Here is a 23,805-nt window from a genome sequence, read left to right as displayed (position 1 = left end):
AAAAAGAATGTCTGGACTGACTGCTTCCTGTTCTTCTTCAGCTTCTGTCTTTTCCTGATGCGCAACATCTGCAAAACATAAGAGCAGATATTTGGTTAGCAGCTGGGGAGGGGGCAGAGGGAACATGAGTACCCGGGTGTCTCAGCGCAGGATCTTTTCAAAGACCACGATGCCAACCCAGACTGTGCAATTTGCAGGGCTTACCCTCTCGGTAACCTGGGCCCAGTGTCCACATTGGTGGTTAATCTTCTCTTGCGAGATTTAATCATATCTGCAATCCTCCGTTCCACGACTGTTAGTTGGAGCCTACTTGGTGCACCTCCTCCAGTTTTTGACCTTTCTCGGTTAATGTGTAACACCTTCCTCTGCAAAGATGAAAATAGAACTTTTTAAAAAGAGGGCTCTTCTGCTGACATGCGCGCCCCCGCCCACACGCACCCCTAACTACACACCAGTAATTGCAGTGCAGACAGGTCATGGCCACTGCATTAAGCTCTTCTGCAACTTGGTCCAAATATTTTGTCAGTGGAGAGGGTTTCAGTTTCTTTTGTCCCATTCTCCCTTTGTTCTCAAACACATCTCATCTCGTCTCAATTATGTCCACCAGGAGCTCAATTTCTTCTGCTAGAAATCTCTTGGCCCTTCTCCTTCTCCTTCTCCTTCCCCTGGATCCATCTTTTGCAGCTAAAATTTAAATGTCCAGATCCAGCTCCGATCCGAATGGGTTCTCCCAAGATCTTGATCCAGACCAGGAAGTTTACTGTGGATGCGCAGGCACACCCGTCACGTGGAAAAAGTGATTTTTTTTTTTTCCCCGGCTCATGCTCAGAGACTTTTTGCCGCACTCTTGGAGTTCCATCCCTAGACTTAACTTTGGGTACAGCAGCACCGAAATTAATTTTTACTTTGGCGGAAGTTGCAACTTTTATTATCGGCGCAATGCAATCAGCAGTTAATCCTCCTGGGTGCCAAAAATCGACAGAGGAATCTTGAGCCCACACTTCCCTGCAAATGCTGATCCTTCCTGGCAGTGCTTGACTGGAATTAGCCCTAATATTAAGCTGATTTCCTTGAGTGTCTCATATTTAAAAAAAAAATCAATTTCCTGAGTGTGTGCTTTTCTCCATTGTTATCCTTTGGCACACATGCCTTCAAAGCTGAGACAGCTGATGACCTCTAGCGCCTCTGCTGGTTGCTGGGAGTTGTGCAAGAATGGCTTCTCTCTAATTTTGCACTCGTTCATTGTGGATAAGCATCTAGTTTCCACTCGCTGCTTGCATCCAATATCACAGTTCGAGATTGAGAGCTCAGCTGAGTGGAGGGATTGACCAGCATTCAAGTATTTCAAACTGGATCTACAAGATTAAATGTCCCAGACATTGAGTAATTATGGATAATATTTTGACAGTACTCTGGCCACTAGTATTTTAAAATTGAATCTTGAATTTCAGGATTGTAAACTTGCCCCCAAAATCCAGTTTGTGTCCCAGTATAGAGGGGAATAGTAATCCAAAATGCAGCTGCATTGGATCATTTTTACATTTGGGAAATGTACAATGCAAAGTATTTTGGTTTTGTTCAAATGAGATCAGAAGATTACAGTGATCTCCAGAAGTACAGCATTGTAGATCCAAGTCGACTGAGTGACGTGGTATTGCTGTACGAGTATAAATTAAATGATCTACGTTACAAAATTATAGCTGGGCAGGAAAGTGTTGCATATATTTTTAAAGAATGTGCCTGTGCCCTAAACCAATGAAAGTTCATTTTGATAAGAAAAAGAATACTTGCATTTAAATAATGCTGAATAGTGTCATCACGATTAATTGCTTTTGGAGTGCAGTGACTTATTGGCCCAGACCTTGAGGTGGATAATGACATAGAAACATAGAAAATAGCTGCAGGAGTAGGCCATTCGGCCTTTTGAGCCTGCACCACCATTCAATAAGATCATGGCTGATCATTCACCTCAGTAACCCTTTCCTGCTTTCTCTCCATACCCCTTGATCCCTTTAGCCATAAGGGCCATATCTAACTCCCTCCTGAATATATCCAATGAACTGGCAACAACTCCTCTCTGCGGTAAGGAATTCCACAGGTTAACAACTCACTGAATGAAGTCGTTTCTCCTCATCTCAGTCCAAAATGGCTTATCCCTTATCCTTAGATTATGTCCACTGGTTCTGGACTTCCCCAATATCGGAAACATTCTTCCTGCATCTAAAATGTCTAGCCTCGTCAGAATTTTATGTTTCTATGAGATCCCCTCTCATCCTTCTAAACTCCAGTGAATACAGGCCCAGACGATCCAGTCTCTCATATGTTAGTCCGGCCATCCCGGGAACCAGTCTGATGAACTTTCGCTGCACTCCCTCAATAGCAAGAACGTCCTTCCTCAGATTAGGAGACCAAAACTGAACACAATATTCCAGGTGAAGCCTCACTAAGATCCTGTACTATTGCAGTAAGATCTCCCTGCTCCGATACTCAAATCCCCTAGCTATGAAGGCCAACGTACCATTTGCCGCCTTCACCGCCTGCTGTACCTGCATGCCAACTTTCAATGACTGATGAACCATGACACCCAGGTCTCGTTGTACCTCCCCTTTTCCTAATCTGCTGCCATTCAGATAATATTCTGCCTTCGTGCTTTTGCCCCCAAAGTAGATAACCTCACATTTATCCACATTATACTGCATCTGCCACTCACCTAACCAGTCCAAGTCACCTGCAGCCTTTCAGCGTCCTCCTCACAGCTCACACTGCCAACCAGCTTAGTGTCATCTGCAAACTTGGAGATATTACTCAATTCCCTCATCCAAATCATTAATGTATATTGCAAATAGCTGGGGTCCCAGCACTGAGCCCTGTGGCACCCCACTAGTCACTGTCTGCCATTCTGAAAAGGACCCGTTTATCCCGACTCTCTGCTTCCTGTCTGCCAACCAGTTCTCTATCCATGTCCGTACACTAACCCCCAATACCATGTGCTTTAATTTTGCACACCAATATCTTGTGTGGAACCTTGTCAAAAGCCTTTTGAAAGTCCAAATACACCATATCTATTGATTCTCCCTTATCCACTCTACTAGTTACATCCTCAAAAAACTCTAGATTTGTCAAGCATGATTTCTTTCATAAATGCATGCTGACTTGGACCGAACCTGTCGCTGCTTTCCAAATGCGCTGCTATTTCATCTTTAATAACTAATTCCAACATTTTCCCCACTGCCAATGTCAGGCTAACCGATCTATAATTACCTGTTTTCTCTCTCCCTCTTCTTAAAAAGTGGTACATTAGCTACTCTCCATTCCATAGGACCTGATCCAGCGTCGATAGACTGTTGGAAAATGATCACCAATGCATCCACTATTTCTATGGCTGCTTCCTTAAGTACCCTGGGATGCAGACCATCAGGCCCCGGGGATTTATCGGCCTTCAATCCCATCAATTTCCTGCCTGATAAGGATTTCCTTTAGTTCCTCCTTCTCACTAGACCCTCGGTCCCCTAGTATTTCCAGAAGGTTATTTTTGTCTTCCATTGTGAAGACAGCACCAAAGTATTTGTTTAACTGGTCTGCCATTTCTTTGTTCCCCATTATAAATTCACCTGAATCTGACTGCAAGGGACCGACGTTTGTTTTTACTAATCTTTTTCTCTTCACGTATCTATAGAAGTTTTTGCAGTCAGTTTTTATGTTCCCAGCAAGCATCCTCTCATACTCTATTTTCCCCCTCCTAATTAAACCCTTTGTCCTCATCTGCTGTATTATAAAATTCTCCCAGTCCTCAGGTTTGCTGCTTTTTCTAGCCAATTTATATGCCTCTTCCTTGGATTTAACACTATCCTTAATTTCCCACGGTTGAGCCACCTTCCCCATTTTATTTTTACTCCAGACAGGGATGTACAATTGAAGTTCATCCAGGTAATCTTTAAATGTCTGCCATTGCCTATTCACCATCAACCCTTTAAGTATCTCTCGCCAGTCTATTCTAGCCAATTCCCGTCTCATACCATCGAAGTTACTTTTCCTTAAGTTCAGGACCCTCATCTCTGAATTAACTGTCGCTCTCCATCTTAATAAAGAATTCTACCATATTATGGTCACTTCCCCAAGGGGCCTTGTACAACAAGATTGCTAATTAGCCCTTTCTCATTACACATCACCCAGTCTCGGATGGCCAGCCCTCTAGTTGGTTCCTCGACATATTGGTCTAGAAAACCATCCCTAATACACTCCAGGAAATCCTCCTCCACCGCATTGCCACCAGTTTGGTTAGCCCAATCAATATGTAGATTAAAGTCGCCCATGATAACTGCTGTACCTTTATTGCACGCATCCCTAATTTCTTATTTGATGCTGTCCCCAACCTCACTACTACTGTTTGGTGGTCTGTACACAACTCCCACTTGCGTTTTCTGCCCTTTGGTATTACGTAGCTCCACCCATACTGATTCCACATCATTCAAGCTAATGTCCTTTCTTACTATTGCATTAATTTCCACTTTAATCAGCAATGCCACCCCACCTCCTTTTCCTTTCTGTCTATCCTTCCTAAATGTTGAATACCCCTGGATGTTGAGTTCCCAGCCTTGGTCACCCTGGAGCCATGTCTCCTGATGCCAATTACATCATACCCGTTAACTGCTATCTGCGCAGTTAATTCATCCACCTTATTCCGAATACTCCTCGCATTGAGGCACAGAGCCTTCAGGCTTGTCTTTTTAACACACTTTGCTCCTTTAGAATTTAGCTGTAATGTGGCCCTTTTTGCTTTTTGCCTTGGGTTTCTCTGCCCTCCACTTTTACTTTTCTTCTTTCTATCATTTGCTTCTGCCCCCATTTTATTTCCCTCTGTCTCCCTGCATAAGTTCCCATCCCCCTGCCATATTAGTTTAACCCCTCCCCAACAGCACTAGCAAACACTCCCCCAAGGACATTGGTTCCGGTCCTGCCCAGGTGGAGACTGTCCGTTTTGAACTGGTCCCACCTCCCCCAGAACCGGTTCCAATGTCCTAGGAATTTGAATCCCTTCCTTCTGTACCACTCCTCAAGCCATGTATTCATCTGAGCCATCCTGCGATTCCTACTCTGACTAGCACGTGGCACTGGTAGCAATCCTGAGATTACTACTTTTTGAGGTCTTACTTTTTAATTTAACTCCTAGCTCCCTAAATTCATCTTGTTGGACCTCATCCTGTTTTTTACCTATACAGTTGGTACCTATATGCATCACGACAACTGGCTGTTCACCCTCCCCCTTCAAAATGCCCTGTACCCGTTCCGAGACATCCTTGACCCTTGCACCAGGGAGGCAACATTCCATCCTGGAGTCTCAGTTGCGTCCGCATCAACGCCTATCTCTTCCCCTTACAATCGAATCCCCTATCACTTTTGCTCTCCCACTCTTTTTCCTGCCCTCCTGTGCAGCAGAGCTACCCACGATGCCTTGAACTTGGCTACTGCTGCTGCCCTCCCCTGATGAGTCATCCCCCTCATCAGTACCCAAAGCGGTGTATCTGTTTTGCAGGGGGATGACCGCAGGGGACCCCTGCACTACCTTCCTTCCACTGCTCTTCCTGTTGGTCACCCATCCCCTATCTGGCTGTGTACCCTTTACCTGCGGTGTGGCCAACTCGCTAAACGTGCTATTCACGAAATCCTCCGCATCGTGGATGCACCAGAGTACATCCACCCGCAGCTCCAGTGCCACAATACGGTCTGTCAGGAGCTGCAGGCGGATGCACTTCCTGCACATGTAGTCATTGGGGACAATGGAAGTGTCCCTGACTTCCCACATAGCACAGGAGGAGCATAACACATGTCTGAGCTCTCTTGCCATGACTTAACCCTTAGATTAACTTAATTTGGCAACAACAATGCTGAAAGGTTACTTACTGATAAAAGAAAGATAAAGAAAAACTACTCACCAATCACTTACCCCCTTGGCTGTGATGTCACCCTTCTATTTCTTTCTATTTTTTTTTTTGCCTTCTCTCCCTGCAGCAGCACCGGCTGGCTTTTTTTAGGCCGCTCCGCCGCCTCCTCGACGCTGTTCCCCGGACTCCCTGCTGGGCTTTTTGCAGGCCTTTCCGGCTGCCGCTCCGCCTCCTCCGCGACGCTGCTCCCCGGACTTCCTACTGGGCCTTTTGTAGGCCTTTCCGATTGCTACTCTGCCTCCTCCTTGATGCTGCTCCTCGGACTCCCTGCTGGGCCTGTCAGCATTCACCGTCATTATCTCTCTGAAACTGACCACAACCTCAGGATTGAGCACATGCGCACCTTAACTTGGAAATCCTGAAGTTGCAATTAGTTATTCACCACTCTGACGCAAGCTGTGCTGTGCCCCCCCCCCATAGTTGGCAATCGGTGAAATCAGTGAAACTGATGAAAACATGGGCTTCTCCGCGGTAATATCGCTGTTAAATACCCCATTAAATATTAAGCCTTGTTGCAATACGTGTAACTGGGGTTTTAACATTGTATTGACTGGTAAACAAACGTTCTGGCCCTGAAAAAACAATTTTTATATTTATGGAGTGTCAAGTTTCTCCATTATGGTAAAAATTACAATTTTAAACAAACATGAACAAAATTTATAAAAAAACATTTTTAATATTTCAGCTTCTACCTTATCCCCATGTGAAAGTCCCAATCTTTCTTTTGCTCTCTAACATTTTTAAAATGTCCGGATAAAAGCAGTTTCTCGTTTCCTGGCTGAGAATTCTTCAGTGTGATTGGTTGATTAGACAGCTTATTGAAATCACTGCAGCATCGCACTAGAAATCCTCATGACCGAGCGCTGCAATCAAGTGAACATCGGAAAAGGCAAACTTCTTGCCACCGAGATCGCGAGGTCTCTGTGAGCAGCTTTCTCCGGGGCCAGCGGCAAGCACCTTTGCTTTACCACTGACTGCAAGTTACGGGCCAACATATAGGCTATCCTCTCCATCATTTGCAAGGTGCTTCAATACTTGAAGTGTCAGCTTGGTTTAGTGCCATGTACTCTCTCCCGAATCAGAAGTTTGTGTATGCAAGGTCCACTCCAGGATGTGACCATGTAATTTATGCTGACAGAATAGTATGGTCTTAAGGGACTGCTGCTGTGGTACTATCTTTTAGATGGAGTGGCACCTGCCTGTTCAGATGGCTATAAAAGATCCAATGAAACTTTTACAAAAAGGATAGAGAATTTTCTAGCCAACATTTCCCCTTCAAATAACACCACCAAAATAGATTAACTGGTCGGTCATTGCATTGCTATGTGTGGGATCTTGCTGTGTGCAAATTGGATGACATTTTTGTCAACGGTGATTACACTCCAAAAGTACTTCATTGGCTTCAAAGTGCTTTGCGATGTCTGGTGGTCGTGAAAGGCGCCATATAAATGCAGGTCTTTTTCTTTGTTTAAATGACAGCTACTCTAAAAGTAATTTGTGGAAGCACTTTGAAACTTTCCTTAGCAATGTAATAAGGCTATATAAATGCAAGTCTTTTCTGATTGTGAAATACAGTAAGCACAGTAATCCTACTTGTCTGTATTTTTTGATGTAAAAGATTACATTTATAGAAAGTAATTTATCTGCTTATGTTCACATTGACTTTCTACAGTGACAGTTCATGTAATTTTTGTACCAACCCTTTGTGCTGTTTTTCTTCTACGTGCAGTGTTGTGTTCTTTTTAAGTTGTAGAGGAAAAATTTTACAGTTTTTACGTGAATTATGCTGATAATGCTGAAGGCTGACTTGTGGTCTCTTCTTTCTCCTCCTGTCCTCGTGGATGTAATAGGAAAAGGTACAGAACACAGAGGTGTGGGTGTACCTAGGGGTTTGCTTGCTTTCTGCTTCTTTACAAACTGAAGCTCCACTAATAGGCATAAAGTGGGATTGTATATTCTGGTGCCATAGGTTATAACATTCTTAAACTCATCGACAATGTTTTAAAATTCTTAATATTTCAGGCTTCTCTGTCAAGCTGTCTCCACTGTACGGATACAATGGGTATACTTCATAGATAAACAATACTAGCAGCATAATTATAAACACCATTTTCGGTTTGTGATTTTTCCCTCTTATTGCAGACTTTGAGAGCAATATTTTCTTCTTCAATCTGGATTTAAACCTAAATAGAGTTAAGAGGAGCTGCAGATAACCCCCTATTATCAAAACATGGGAAAGTACAGAAAATGCCATTTTGGTTTGTCTGTTTTGATGGCCCCAGTATTCAACAATACAGTAGAATACACAATTCATTACCTGCATCCCTCAACTGATTTTTTTTTTTGTCAAATGTCTGTCAGGCTCCCTCAAAAACACTGATGCTGTCATGATCACCTCTGGGCAGTCTATTCCAAACACACATCACTCTTTGTATGAAGTATATATATCTAATTTGTTACTTCACCTTGACTCTTGGATTCATTCCATGCCCTTGAGGCAATGGTAAACAGTTACTCGGGGTTTAACTTCTTCATCCCCTTAAGCATTTTGAATTCAGTTTATTCCCGTTACCAGAACATGAATTATTGAATTATATACTAAAATCTGTAGTGAGGCTTGGATCTACAACCTCCTGAAGTTGAGGCAAGTGTGTTATTACTGAACCAAACTGATGCAGTAGTACGTAGAAAACAAGGCTACAAACCAAGATTTGGAAACTGGGATTAGGCTGGATAGCTCTTTTTCGGCCGGCACAGACATGATGGCCAGAATGGCCTCCTTCTGTGCTGTAAATTTCTGTGATTTTATTTCTATCCTGGTCAGATGAAGCAAAAAAAGTCTACTCCTGGATTTATTTTAATTCGTTCATGGGATGTGGGCGTCGCTGGCAAGGCTAGCATTTATTGCCCATCCTAATTGCCATTGAGGTGCCGCCTTGAACGCTGCAGTCCATGTGGTAACAAGTGAGTGGCTTGCTCCGCCATTTCAAAGGGCAATTAAGAGTTATCTGGAGTCACGTATAGACCAGACCAGATAGGACAGCAGATTTCCTTCCCTAAAGGGCATGAGTAAACCAGATGGGTTTTTATCACAATCCGATATTTTCATGGTCACCATTACTGATGCAGGTTGAACCTCCCAAATCCAGCACCCTTGGGACCTGGCCTATGCCAGATAAGGGATTTTGTCGGACGAGGGGAGGTCACGTGTTTTACCGTCTTTTACAACTACCAGCCCACAGCCAGCCGCAACACAGATATCCCCCGATCTTGCGATCCACAGGCCACCCCCACTACCACGATCCCCAAGACTCATTGAAAGTAATGAAGAGGTATTTTCTTTTTGTTTGGCAGAGTGGCAAGGGCCGCCGGGAGGGGAGGGGAGGAGCGGCCAGCCTGAGGACACAGCCCGCCGGCTCGACCCTAGAGGGGGCGCCGACGGCAGCAGGGAGTGGAGGGGAGGAACGGCCAGCCCAAGGACACGGCCCAACCCCAGAGGGCGCGTCAATGTCAGAGGGGAGGAGCGGCCAGCCCAACGACATGGCCCGCTGGCCTGACCCCAGAGGAAGCACCGACGGCAGCAGGGAATAAAATAACTTATCAAGCTTTTATATAAAATTTAATTCAAAATATAGTTATTGGTAGTACAGGTTTAGCCTCTCTTTCCTCCCGCACCCCCACTCGGCCCGCCAGCCCGACCCTAGAGGGGGCGCCGACAGCAGCAGGGAGTGGAGGGGAGGAGCGGCCAGCCTGAGGACACGGCCTGACCCCAGAGGGAGCGCCGATGGCAGCAGCGAGCTGAGGGGAAGAGCGGCCAGCTTGACTTAAATACCCACCCTCAAGGCCACTTAGACAATCAGTGCATTGAGAATCGAACCGAGGAAGGCGTCTCCGTCTTCAGGAGAGCAGGGAATATTGATGAGTATGAATTGGATCTGGATGACTAGTCCAGTAACAACCACTATGCTACTGTTCCCCTCCTGTTAACAGAAAGTTGCTTAATTCAAATTACTGGATAATTTTTTTAGGGACCAAAATAACTTTGAATTAAGAGGAATAGACTGTGTCTCAATAAAGTCCTCTGTTGGTCATCTCTTTTCCTGTGGAAGCAAACATCACTTCTATAGTCTCTCCTTTTAGCTTGGATGTCTGATAACGGGTGTTGGATGCGTAGCCAATCACTGCACCTTTTTCAGTGCCAAGATGTCCTTCCAGAAATATGGCGACCAGAGCTGCACTCCAGATGGAGTTGAAGAAATGCCCTGCACAAGCTCACTATCACATCCTGTTCTATTTTACATTCTGCCCAAGATCCTACTGGCCTTATTAACTGTCTGCACAGTATTTTTTTTTAAAGCATTTTTAGAAGCCACGTTTGGTATCATCTCCTCCTCAATTTCATTTTTTTTTTTATTCGTTCACAGGATGTGGGAGTCACTGGCAAGGCTGGCATTTATTGCCCATCCCTAATTGACCCTTGAGAAGGTGGTGATGAGCCACCTTCTTGAACCACTGTAGTCCCGTGTGGTGAAGGTGCTCCCACAGCACTGTCTTTGTCATAGTGGGTTTGCTACAACTGAGTGTCTCGCTGGGCCAATTTAGAGGGCAATTAAGAGTTAACCACATTGCTATGGGCCTGAAGTCACCTATCAGCCAGACTGGGTAAGGACGTCACAATTCCTTCCCTTAAAGGCATTATTGAACCAGATGGGGTTTTACAACAATGTTATGGATACTAGCATTTTATTACAGATTTATTTAATTAACTGAATTTAAATTCCCCCAGCTGCTGTGGTGGGATTTGCTGCACAGTTTTTTTTAATTTTTTAATTTTTTTATTTTTATGTTTTATTCGTTGCCAATCTTTCCAATTCTTTGTCAGATCAACTTGTCAGATCTTTGCCACTACTGCACACTGCAGGTGGTTTCAATGATGAACAATATTAAGTATTAAGTTGGTTTCCACAAGCTTATAATATGGCTCAGCTGCAGTATTCTTTTGCTGAAAAGCATACCCATTGTCTACGAGTAGAGGTGTACTTAATTTGCTGCTATTTTGGTTTTGGAGGGAGAGGAAGAGAAGAATCCTGTTATTATTTGTAAATATGGGGATATTTGGCAGAAAGTAAATGTTAGTATATGGCATTTTCTATTAAAATTATTCCCTTTATCCCAATAACCATTACTAACCTTTTATTATAATAATCATAAAACTAAGGCATTCTGACAGACTAATGACTTTATATCCTACAGTTAATGTTTTTATTCCGGGTTAATTATACTGGCTTACTGATAATCTCAGAATTTGTGGCCAAGAATTTAAATCCTGAATGAAACAAAAAAGTAGTATTTTTTTTTGTAGATAGTTTTTTCACATGATTTAAGGGTTTAAACAATGTCTGCATTATTGGTGGAAAGAAGAATAGTAGTTTAGTGAAAATAATTTTTGACTTCAAATATTATAAGAATTAATCTTATTTTTTAAGCAACTGGTCAGCAAGTTAGACTAAACTGATGTGGCAGATTTTCAGTTTACCTAATTCATAAAATGCTGTGGTATAATTGATTTTGCAGATTATTAGGAAAGTGAAAATGATTTTTCCACATTAAAGGCTAGCTTAGAATCATTGAGTCGTACAGTTCAGTAGGAGGCCATTTGGCCTGTCAAACCCGTGTCAGCTATCTGCAAGAGCATTTCAGCTAGTTTCCAATACCCTGTCCTTTCCTGTATCCCTGCAAAAAAAATTTTCAAATACTTAACTAATTCCATTTTGAAAGCCACGATTGAATCTGCCTCCATCACCCTTTCAGGCTGTGCATTACAGCTCATGACTATCTCGCTACATGTAAAAGTATTTCCTTGTGTTGCCTTTTGGATTCCCTTTCATGTTAGCTGCCATTCTATTCTCATACTCTCTCTTTGCCCCTCATATTTCCTTTTTCACTTCGCCTCTGAACTTTCTGTATTCATCCTGGTTCTCACTTGTATTCGCAACCTGACATTTGTCATGCGCTCCTTTTTTCTGCTTTATCTAACTTTCTATTTCTTTCATCATCCAGGGAGCTCTGGCTTTGGTTGCCCTATCTTTTCCACTTGTGGGAATGTACCTTGACTGTACCCGAACCATCTCCTCTTTAAAGGCAGCCCGTTGTTCAAATACAGTTTTGCCTGCCAATCTTTGATTCCAATTTACTGGGACCATGTAATTTCTCAACCCATTGAAATTGCCCGTCCTCCAATTAAGTATTTTGACTCTAGATTGCTATTTGTCCTTTTTCATAGCTAACCTAAACCTTATAATATGATCACTGTTCCCTAAATGCTCCCCTACTGAAATTTGATCCACCTGACCCACCTCATTTCCCAGAACCAGATCCAGCTTTGCCTCCTCCTTTGTTGGGCCAGAAACGTACAGATCAAGGAAGTTCTCCTGAACAAATTTCAGAATTTTCCCCCTCTCTGCCCATTACACTATTACTATCCCAGTCTATATTAGGATAATTGAAGTCCCCCATTATCACTACTCTATAGTTCTTGCACCTCTCTAATTTCCCTGCAAATTTGCTCCTCTATATCCTTCCCATGAGTAGGTGGCCTATAGAATACACCTAGTAGTGTAGTAGCACCTTTATTATTCCTTAACTCTAACTAAATAGATCCTGTCCTTGACCCCTCCAGGACATACTCTCTCTCCAGCACTGTAATATTCTCAATCAATACTGCTGCCCCACCTCCTTTCTTTCCTTCCCTATCTTTCCTGAACACCTTTTTTGAGCCACTTCTCCGTTATCGCCACAACATCATATTCCCTTGTGGCTAGTAGCACCTGCAGCTCACCAATCTTATTTACCATGCTTTGTGTGTTTACATAAATGCACTGTAAACCTATCTTAGACCTCCTTGTATTTTCTCTTAGTCTGACCCCTAAAGTTGCATGATCAGCCATGATCATATTGAATGGTGGTGCAGGCTTGAAGGGCCGAATGGTCTACTCCTGCACCTATTTTCTATATTTCTATGTAATACCATCCTATCTCTTTTATTCTCGTGCTATCTGTATCTCCGGCTCTTTTGTGCACCAGAGTTCTCCTTTTGTAATGCTACATCCCGGTGCCCATCCCCCTGCCAAATTAGTATAAACCCTCCCCAACAGCACTAGCAACCTCCCCCCACCCGCCTTGCGAGGATGTTGGTCCTGGCTCCGTTGAGGTGAAACCCATCCGGCCTGTACAGGTCCCACCTCCCTCAGAACCTGTCCCAATGACCCAGGAATCTAAAGCCCTTCCTCCTGCACCATCTCACCAGCCACACATTCATATGCTCCATGTTCCTACTTCTAAACTCATTAGAGCTTAGCACTGGGAGTAATCCGGAGATGACTACCTTTGACGTCCCAGAGGAACGATCGCTCTCACCAGTTAGACAGTGAGATGCACTCGGGGGACTCCTGCACTACCTGTCTGGTCCTCCTTTTCTGTCTGGCTGTCACCCATTCCCTCTCTGCCAGCACACTCTTAAGCTGCGGGGTGACCACCACCTGAAACATGCTAGCTACGTAGCTCTCAGCCTCACTGATGCATTGCAGTGACGTCAGCTATTGCTCTGAAACCCGGAGCTCAAGCTCCTCCAGCTGACGACACCTCCTGCAGATGTCCAGGACATGGGAAGCGTCTTGGATTTCCCACATGGCGCACGATGTGCATTCCATGGGACTAAGGTGCCCTGCCATGCCCATATTTAATAGATTATTAACTAACTTAACAGAAATAAACTTAATACTTAAAAGAAAAATGCTCACCAGCTACTCGCCAATCAACTCCTTCCCTTGAGCTGAAATCACTTTAGGTTTTTCTGCTCTGAAGTCAATCTTTCAAATTCTGCCTGTGTTGAGTTGCTCCCAGCTCCACTCTCCACTCCAGCTCAGGTCCGCTCCTTCTGGAATGATCAAATGCTGTCAGTTTCATGGCTTGCTTGGCCCCATCTCTTCTGTATGTGGTATTATAGGGTATAGGTCTGTCTCCATGTCTTGTGTGTGTGATATTATAGGTCTGACTCCATATCTTGTGTGTGATATTATAGGCCTGTCTCCATCTCTTGAAATTCATGGACTGTATACAAGATGGTTTTCTAGATCAGTATGTTGAGGAACCAACAAGAGAACAGGCTATTTTAGATCTAGTATTGTGCAATGAAAAAAGGTACATTAATAACCTTGTAGTAAAGGGGCCCTTCGAGAAGAGTGACCACAATATGATAGAATTTTACATTAAGTTTGAAAGTGATTTAGTTAAATCCGAAACTAGGGTCTTAAATCTAAACAATTGAAATTATGTAGGTATGAGGGGAGAGTTGGCTAAAGTAGATTGGGAAACTACATTAAAAGGAATGACGATAGACAAGCAATGGCTAGCATTTAAAGAATTAATACATAATTTACAACAAACACAGGAAAAGTGGTTCAACCATGCTAATGAGAAGTTAAAGATAGTATTAGATCAAAGGAAGAGGCTTATAATGTTGCCAAACAGAGCAGTAAGCATGAGGATTGGGAGCATTTTAGAATTCAGCAAAGGAGGACTAAGAAACTGAAACAAAGGGAAAAGAATGAGAGTACACTAGTGAGAGACATAAAAACAGACTGTAAAAGCTTCTATAGGCATGTAAAAAGGAAAAGATTAGCAAAAGTAAATATGGGTCCCCTACTGGCTGAGACAAGAGAAATTATAATGGGGAATAAAGAAATGGTAGAGAAATTAAACACATACTTTGTTTTGTGTCTATCTTCACGGAAGAAGATATGAAAAACTTCCCAGTAATAGTGGAGTACCAAGGTTCTAGTGAGAATGAGGAACTGAAAGAAATTAGTATTAGTAAAAAAAAAGTACTGGAAATTTAATGGGAACTGAAAGCTGATAAATCCCCTGGACCTGATGGCCGACCTCCTCGGGTTTTGAAAGAGATGGCTATAAAGATAACGAATGCATTGGTTGTCACCTTCCAAAATTCTATAGATTCTAGAATGGTTTCCTCAGATTGGAAGTTAGCTAATGTAACCCTGCTATTTAAGAAAGGAGAGAGAGAAAATGGGGAGCTACAGACCAGTTAACCTGACATCAGTAGGGAAAATGCTAGATCTATTATTAAGGCCAAGGCACTTGGTAACAGGGCACTTGACAAATAATAGGATTGGGCAGAGTCAACGTGGATTTTTGAAAGGAGAATTATGTTTGACAAATCTAGAGTTTCTGGAGGTTGTAACTAGCAGAATAGATCAGAGGGAACCAATGGATGTGCTGTATTTGGATTTTCAGAAGACATTTAGTAAGGAGAACAAAATTAGATTTGGGGGTAATATACTAGCATTGATTGAGGGTTGGTTAATGGACAGAAAACAGAGTAGGAATAAATGGGTCATTTTCGGCAGACTAACTAGTGGGGTGCCGCAAGGATCTGTGTTTGGGTAACAGCTATTCACTATCTATATCAATGACTTGGATGAGGGGACCAAATGTAATATATCCAAGTTTGCTGATACAAAGCTAGGTGGGAATGTAAGTTGCAAGAAGGATGCAAAGAGACTTTAAGGGGATATAGACAGGCTAAGTGAGTGGGCAAGCACAAGACAAATAGAATATAATGTGGAGAAATGTGAAGTAATCTACTTTAGTAGAAAAAATAGAAAAGCAGAGTATTTTTTAAATCGTAAGAGATTGGGAAATGTTGGTGTTCAGAGGGACCTGGATGTCCATGTACACGAATCACTGAAAGTTAACATGCAGGTACAGCAAGCAATGAAGAATAAAAAAAGCAAATGGTATGTTGGCCTTTATTACAAGAGGATTTGAGTATAAGACGTCTTACTGCAATTATATGGTGAGACTGCACCTAGAGTATTGTGTACAGTTTTGGTCTCCATACCTAAGGAAGGATATACTTGCCATTGAGGGAGTGCAACGAAGGTTCACCCGATTGATTCCTGGGATGGGGCGATTGTCCTATGAGGAGACATTGAGTAGACTAGGTCTATATTCTTGAGTTTAGAAGAATGAGAGGTGATCTCATTGAAACATACAAAATTCTTATAGGGCTTGACAGTGTAAATGTAGGGAGGATGTTTCCTCTTGTTGAGGAGACTAGAACCAGGGGTCACAGTCTCAGAATAAGGGGTCAGCCATTTAGGAATGAGATGAGGAGAAGCTTCTTCACTCAGTGTGGGGAATCTTTGGAATTCTCTACCCTAGTGGGCTGTGGAGGTTCAGTTGTTGAGTATATTTAAGACCGAGATCGATAGATTTTTGGATATTAAGGGGATCAAGGGAAATGGGGACAATGCAGGAAAGTGGAGTTGAGGTAGAAGATCAGCCATGATCTCATTGAATGGCGGAGCAGGCTTCAGGGGCCGATTAGCCTGCTCATGCTCCTAATTCTTACGTTCTTATGTTCTTGTTTGTGATATAGGTCTGTCTCCATCTCTTTCATAAAAAGGGTTATTAGCACATGCCGTGCTTTACGACAAGTGTCTATTAAGGCAAAGACTATCATATCATTTAAAATGGAGTTGGATTACTATCGGAAAAAGAATATAAAGGGTTCTAGAGTAAAGGGAGGGAGATGGCATTCAAAGAAGGCAGTTCCAGTTGAAGAACTAACACCAGCAATGGTGTGATGGGCCGAATGGCTACCTTGTGTATTGTATGGAGTTGTTTACCAGGTTTTAATGTCAGCCAAGCTTCGGCGTCTGTTTACTTCCTTGGAAGCAGGACAGCGCTGTAGTACTTTAGCATCTGTTTTAGGATAATTGTTGAAAATGTAGATAAAATGAAGACTTAATTAAGTATATTATTATTTAAATGGAGAAAGATTGCAAAGTGCCACAGTACAGCGGGACCTGGGGGTACTTGTGCATGAAACGCAAAAGGATTGTAAGCAGGTACAGCAAATGATCAGGAAGGCCAATGGTATCTTGGCCTTTATTGCAAGGGGATGGAGTATAATGGCAGGGAAATCTTGCGACGGCTATATAAGATATTTGTGAGGCCACACCTGGAATACTGCGTGCAGTTTTGGTTTCCATATTTACGAAAGGATATACTTGCTTTGGAGGCAGTTCAGAGAAGGTTCACTAGGTTGATTTGGGGATGAGGGAGTTGACTTATGAGGAAAGGTTGAGTAGGTTGGGCCTCTACTCATTGGAATTCAGAAGAATGAGAGGTGATCTTATCGAAACATATAAGATTATGAGGGGGCTTGACAAGGTGGATGCAGAGAGGAAGTTTCCACTGATGGGGGAGACTAGAACTAGAGGGCATGATCTTAGAATAAGGGGCCTCCCATTTAAAACTGAGATGAGGAGAAATTTCTTCTCTGAGGGTTGTAAATCTGTGGAATTCGCTGCCTTAGAGAGCTGTGGAGGCTGGGACATTGAGTAAATTTAAGACAGAAATACAGTTTCTTTAAACAATAAGGGAATAAGGGGTTATGGGTAGCGGGCGGGGAAGTGGAGCTGAGGCCATGATGAGATCAGCCATGATCTTATTGAATGGCGGAGCAGGCTCGAGGGGCCATATGGCCTACTCCTGTTCCTATTTCTTATGTTCTTATTAAAGGAATTAGTGATTAGGTGATAGCTGATTGAAAGTGCTTGGACCAGCATTAGTTCGAGGTAGATAAAACATTTAAATCAACTCTGGGTACTTGGGGGTTGAAGGGAGCCCCAGACTACTTTTTAAGCCAAGTTTGATGAAGTGGAGATTATGTACCATGCTGTGTCAAACCCAAGATGCAAGGGTGCCCCCTGCAGGAGGTCTTGCACAGTTTTTCTCTTGAGTCGGGTTGGGATCTAACTCGAGAGTTAGACAATTTTAGCTGTTCTAGAAAGTGGAAACCCTGCTTCACTGCAGTGCTAAAGTCATAGTACAAAAGCATCCTAAGTGTTCTATTTATATGAATAACCTTCAGTGTTTTTTTTTGTTACTTACCTACCTGTTCTTTATTATTGATCTACTGGCTTACAAAATATTAGTGGATGTTTGGGCTTCTTCCTGATATGATTTATTTGTGCTTAATGCAAAGAGTCAGCTTCCAAAGGCAGGTTTGTGCTTCGTATGAACTGAAACTTGATCTTATCCTATAAATAAGTAAGATATAATGATGTAGAGTGAGAAATGAATCCCTATACTGTTGGGATAAGCACAGCGAGTAGTATAGCTGCCTACAGTGTTCTCCAAATCTCTTGGAAAATGCCACTAATGGACCAAATCACTCAGGCTAAAAACTAGTAATTTATTATAATTATTGGAACATGAAAAGCTTTTGAGAAATTAACCGCATGGGGCCTGTATTAGATCACATCCTGGAAAGCAAGAGTGGAGTAGGATAGTTGAAGAATGTGGGACATTAGCTTGGTCATATAGCACTCCTTTCTTTTTTTGTCCAAATTGTGCTCACATGAATTGTTTGCTGAGGTAAAATAGTTACAGATCTTTGAAAAAGTAAAAGATGAAATATTGCAACATTTGAAATTCTTGGACAAAAGCAAAACACTGCGGGTGCTGGAAATCTGAAATAAAAACTGAAATGGTAGAAATGCTCAAGGTCAGGCAGCATCTGTGGCGAGAGAAATAGTGTTAACGTTTCAGGTTGTTAACTGTTTTTCTCTCTCCACAGATGCTGCCTGTCCTGAGTATTTCCAGCATTTTCTGTATTTGTATTTGAAATTCGTGTTTGTTCTTGTTTCTGAGCTAGCAACTGAAACATACCAGTGAAAACCTTTTAAATATTAAATCTTAAATCTTTAAATTTTTAAGAACAGAATTTCTGACTGTAGTGAAGAATTAAATATTAATTTTATTGGTAGGAGGCCCATTCTAGTTAGTACTGTATAGCATCCGCTCCTAAATTACTAGTGTAAAGTTCAATATTCAAGTCTTTCTATGTAAAAAGCTACCTTTAAAATTCAGCATGTAGGATAGTTTTAATATAGAAACATAGAAAAGGTGCAGGAGCAGGCCATTCGGCCCTTCGAGCCTGCACCACCATTCAATATGATCATAGCTGATCATGCAACTTCAGTATCCCACTCCTGCCTTCTCTCCATACCCGCTGATCCCTTTAGCTGTAAGGGCCACATCTAGCTCCCTTTTGAATATATCTAACGAATTGGACTCAACCACTTTCTGAAGTAGAGAATTCTGTAGGTTCACAATTCTCTGGGTGAAAAAGTTTCTTCTCATTTTGGTCCTATATGGCTTACCCCTTATCCTTAGACTGTGACCCCTGGTTCTGAACTTCCCCAACATCGGGAACATTCTTCTGCATCTAACCTGTCCAATCCCGTCAGAATTTTATATGCTTCTATGAGACCCCCTCATTCATCTAAATTCCAGTGAATATAAGCCTAGTCGATCCAGTCTTTCTTCATATGTCAATCCTGCCATCCCGGGAATCAGTCTGGTGAACCTTCGCTGCAGTCCCTCAATAGCAAGAACGTCCTTCCTCAGATTAGGAGACGAAAACTGCGCACACTATTCAAGGTGTGGTCTCACCTTACAACTGCAGCAAGACCTCCCTGCTCCTACACTCAAATCCCCTAGCTATGAAGGCTAGCATGCCATTTGCTTTCTTTACTGCCAGCAGTACTTGCATGCCTACCTTCAATGCCTGATGTACCATGACACCCAGGTCTCATTGTACCTCCCCTTTTACTAATCTGTCACCATTCAGATAATCTGTCTTCCTGTTTTTGTCACCAAAGTGGATAACCTCACACTTATCCACATTATACTGCATCTGCCATGCATTTGCCCACTCACCTAACCTGTCCAAGTCACCCTGCAGCCTCTTAGCATCCTTCTCACAGCTCACACTGCCCCCCAGCTTAGTGTCATCTGCAAATTTGGAGATGGTATATTCAATTCCTTCTTCTAAATCATTAATATATATTGCAAATAGCTGGGGTCCCAGCACTGAACCTTGCAGTACCCCACTAGTCACCGCCTGCCATTCTGAAAAGGACATGTTTATTCCCACTCTTTGCTTCCTGTCTGCCAACCAGTTCTCTATCCACGTCAATACATTACCCCCAATCCCATTTGCCTTAATTTTGCGCACTAATCTCTTGTGTGCGACCTTGTCAAAAGCCTTTTGAAAGTCCAAATCCACCACATCCACTGGTTCTCCCTTATCCACTCTACTAGTTACATCCTCAAAATATTCCAGAAGATTTGTCAAGCATGATTTCCCTTTCGTAAATCCATGCTGACTTGGACCGATCCTGTCGCTGCTTTCCAAATACGCTGCTATTACATCTTTAATAATTGATTCCAGCATTTTCCCCACCACCGATGTCAGGCTAACCAGTCTATAATTCCCTGTTTTCTCTCTCCCTCCTTTTTAAAAAAAAGTTACATTAGTAATACTATATATAATATGTATAGTATTGTACCTACTGATCACTGCTTAAAAAGTGCAAGGGATTAGGGTCACTAGCTTAGGATCAGGCTCAGTCCCACTCTGCCTTACTGAGCTGGCAGTAGATGACAGGCAATTGAAGGATGTGATTAAAATAATCTACCTAACAGGTATCAGTGACCAATTGTCTCCTTCATTTGACCAATTCTCTCTTTTGGTGAATGTCACAGTTGTGTAAACCAACAAGCCCTTCATACAGACACAAAGCAAAGTCAATTATGGATTTTTTAAAGTTAGCAATGAAGCTAACTTGACAATTTTAGCACTTCAAATCTGACACTTCATGGCAATTTTTGGGGGAAATCAGCAGTCAATTGTTTTTGTTTATAAATAATTCTGAGTCAATGCATGAATTGTAGGCTGAAAGGAGAAAAATGTAAATTAAAAAAACAATCTAAAGTCTGAAAATGAAACAAAATGTCTACTTTGATCAGAATCTACAGTGGGATTTAGATGAAAAAGATTAGCTTTTTATATATTTTTTATAAAACATCTTTCACCAAAAACACTTGTAATTCTGCTTTGATCACATCCTTTGCGTTTTTAACTCTTTACTCTCAGGAATGTTTTTTTAAAATACGGGGATAAGAACAGGCCATCTGGGCTATCCAGTTGTTTCGTTCCACAAAACAGTTGCAATTCACTCTTTAATGGATCATACTCAATCTATCTAATGTTTGGGGTCCTTTTTACAACACTTTCCTCCCCAAAATTAATTGAGCTAAAACATAGATTAGGTGTCGGCTTTGGCTCAGTGATAGAACTGTCTCCTCTGAGTCATAAGGTTGTGGGTTTAAATCTGAGATTTGAGCACACAATCTAAATGGACACTTTTCAGAACTCAGAGTGCTGCACTGTCGGAGCTGCCATCTTTTGGATGAGACGGTAAACAAAGTCTGCCCTCTCTGGTAGACACTATTCAAAGAAGAGCAGGGGAATTCTCCCGTTCTCCTGGACAACACTAAGATTTGGAATGCACTGCCTAATAGGGTGCTGGATACAGATTCAATAGTAATTTTCAAAAGGGTTTTGGATAAATACTTGAAGGAAAGAAATAGCAGGGATATGGGGAAAGAGCGGGGGAGTGGGACTAACTGGATTGCTCTTTGAAATAGCTGGCACAGACTCGATGGGCTGAATGGCCTCCTTCTGTGCTGTACTATTCTATGATTTATACCTCTAACCAACATTTATAAGAACATGATCTGGTCATTTATTGCATTGCTGTTTGTAGGACCCTGCTGTGTGCAACTTGGCTATCGTATTTCCCACATTACGACAGTGACTACACTCTAAAAATGCCTGTACTTTGATTGTAAAGCACTTTAGAACATCCTGGGGTAATGAAAGGTGCTATATTAATGTAAGCTCTTTATTTCTTTAGATATGTTCATCTTGCTTTGCTATCCTATATTGTACAATGCTATATATGGTGCAAATTCTTTCTTTATACAATCTTGATTGCTTTCTTTTCTTCATAATATTTCCATGATTTCAACATCTTCTATCTTTGTGTTCTTATGTCCCTCAGCCCCATTTCTATTCAGCTCTTTTTTAAAAAGGTGTTAATTAGCACACTGTTAATTACTTCAGTTTAAGTCTTCCTCGATTCCGAGGGACTGCCTATGATGATGGATGAATTACTTCAGTTGCAAGCTTATTTCTCACAGCCATGCTTGGGGTAAAAGGAGAACTAGAGTTCGTCAAAGATGTCTACTGTTTTACCAAAACTGATCTAAATCATGTGTTCAAAAACAAGCTGTACAACTTTTTATCCAAAAATAGTTCAGAATGTTGTTGCTGTTCTGAAATTTATTTTTATAATTAACTGGAAGATCTCACAGGGAAAACATTTTCCTTGGAGCTTAAACTTCTGATATTCTCTGCTGTGCGTAGAAGCAGAGATTATAGCAAGTCCTATAAAATTTAGATTTTACCACTAATTGGATGCAAGGGATGGTACCTGTGGCGTTCTTTTCACAGCCTTGCGAGAGAGATGTGTAACCATATGATGAGCTTCCCTTCTGTTTCTGAAATGCGTTTGTTTTTCAGATCCAAATCAGGCTCTGCGACTATGTCTGGGGAGCACAGCAGTGGGGGCTCAGTACGGAGCAGTGTCTGCGCTCAGTATCAACAGTGACTGCACTCGGCTCCTCTGTGGATTTGCTAAAGGACAGGTAAGCTTATTTGAGATGCCGTTATTTTGGAATGCAGCAGGGCTATAAATGGAGGATTTGAGGTCCATTTTGTTGGGAGGGAACCAGGAGTCTTTTGAAAAACTGCCTTCAGTATTAGCCACCATTTTTGTTGTTATGCCCTCCAAGCATTTAGATTTGGTGGGCAAATATTCTTGTCAAATCATTATCAAACTTGCAGTAACTGCATACCATAGTTCAATTCATGTATGGTTAGACAAAACGAATTAAATCTTAAAAGCATGTTATTTATTGTATCCACATTTTCATAAGCAAAATGACTGAAGTATTAAAATGTCATTTATTGATTTTAAAAACAGTAAGTTGCACAGTCTTCCAGTTTTCACTGGAGCCTTGTACACGAGGAATGGCATCTTGGGCGAGGTACCAAATGAACAGTGGCACCCATAGAATTATACCGCTAACCCCCAGCATTAATGTACAACAATCTAGCTTTGTACCATGAAATGTAGGAAAGTACCTTTAGCAATGTTCCATTTCATTGCTTTTACTGAAAATGCTGCCATCAAGGATGCTTAAGATTCCCTATTCCTAGATGACCAAATGATTTTGCCTGGTGAATGGCTGAGCCATATGAGTTGGGAAGGTCCCAGGTTCGTTGCCTGGTCTGGCTGTGTTACATGACCTCTGATGGAGAAGTTGGGGTGCCTCAATTGGTCACAGTGAAAATTGGCCAGGAATTCCGACTCCTGATCATTATCCAACATCCTGTGCTGGAAATGCTTGTATCTGGATGTTGGGGAGAAAAATAAGAATAGGCTCAGCTATGATGCCCTTGCAATGCAATAGGTTGTAAAATCTTGTTGACGCTCGTATGAATAACGGTCACTTTGGTGAGGTACTGGAACAAGACTGGCATCGGTGGAACCGAACCTCAGCAAGAAGTCAATTCTTTCAATAGAAGGGGAAGGGAAAACAATAACAAAATAAATCACTGATTCCCTGCATTGGGTAGGATTACTGGGGATACTATAGAAATGTGTTTGTTAGAAAGCCAGCCTACCAACTGCTACATCAATCATTCTGGCTCGAGACTTTTGTGAGATAATTCTGAAGCTCAGCCTATATCAGAGTAGAGGATGGGGTACTTTATGTACCATATTGAAATAACTTCTTATTACAGAACTATGAGCTCAATTTTCTCCAAAGCTGTTTTTTGCTGTACTTGAAGAGATAC

The 23,805-nt window shown here is 42.1% G+C and overlaps 1 protein-coding gene across 1 annotated transcript in view; it reads left to right on the top strand.

The window, feature by feature from the left end:
- The window catches only part of vps8 (VPS8 subunit of CORVET complex), a 961,193-nt gene that overhangs the window by 37,795 nt on the left and 899,593 nt on the right, over positions 1-23,805 (top strand). Inside the window, exon 7 of the mRNA XM_070876055.1 lies at positions 22,465-22,589. Coding sequence (XP_070732156.1) covers positions 22,465-22,589 — 125 coding nt within the window. The remainder of the gene's footprint in view (positions 1-22,464; positions 22,590-23,805) is intronic.

This window comes from Pristiophorus japonicus, chromosome 3, assembly GCF_044704955.1.
Source record: "Pristiophorus japonicus isolate sPriJap1 chromosome 3, sPriJap1.hap1, whole genome shotgun sequence".
NCBI lineage: Eukaryota > Metazoa > Chordata > Chondrichthyes > Pristiophoridae > Pristiophorus > Pristiophorus japonicus.
Note: the sequence above shows the minus strand (reverse complement) of the source record. Positions and strands in the feature narration are given on the sequence as shown.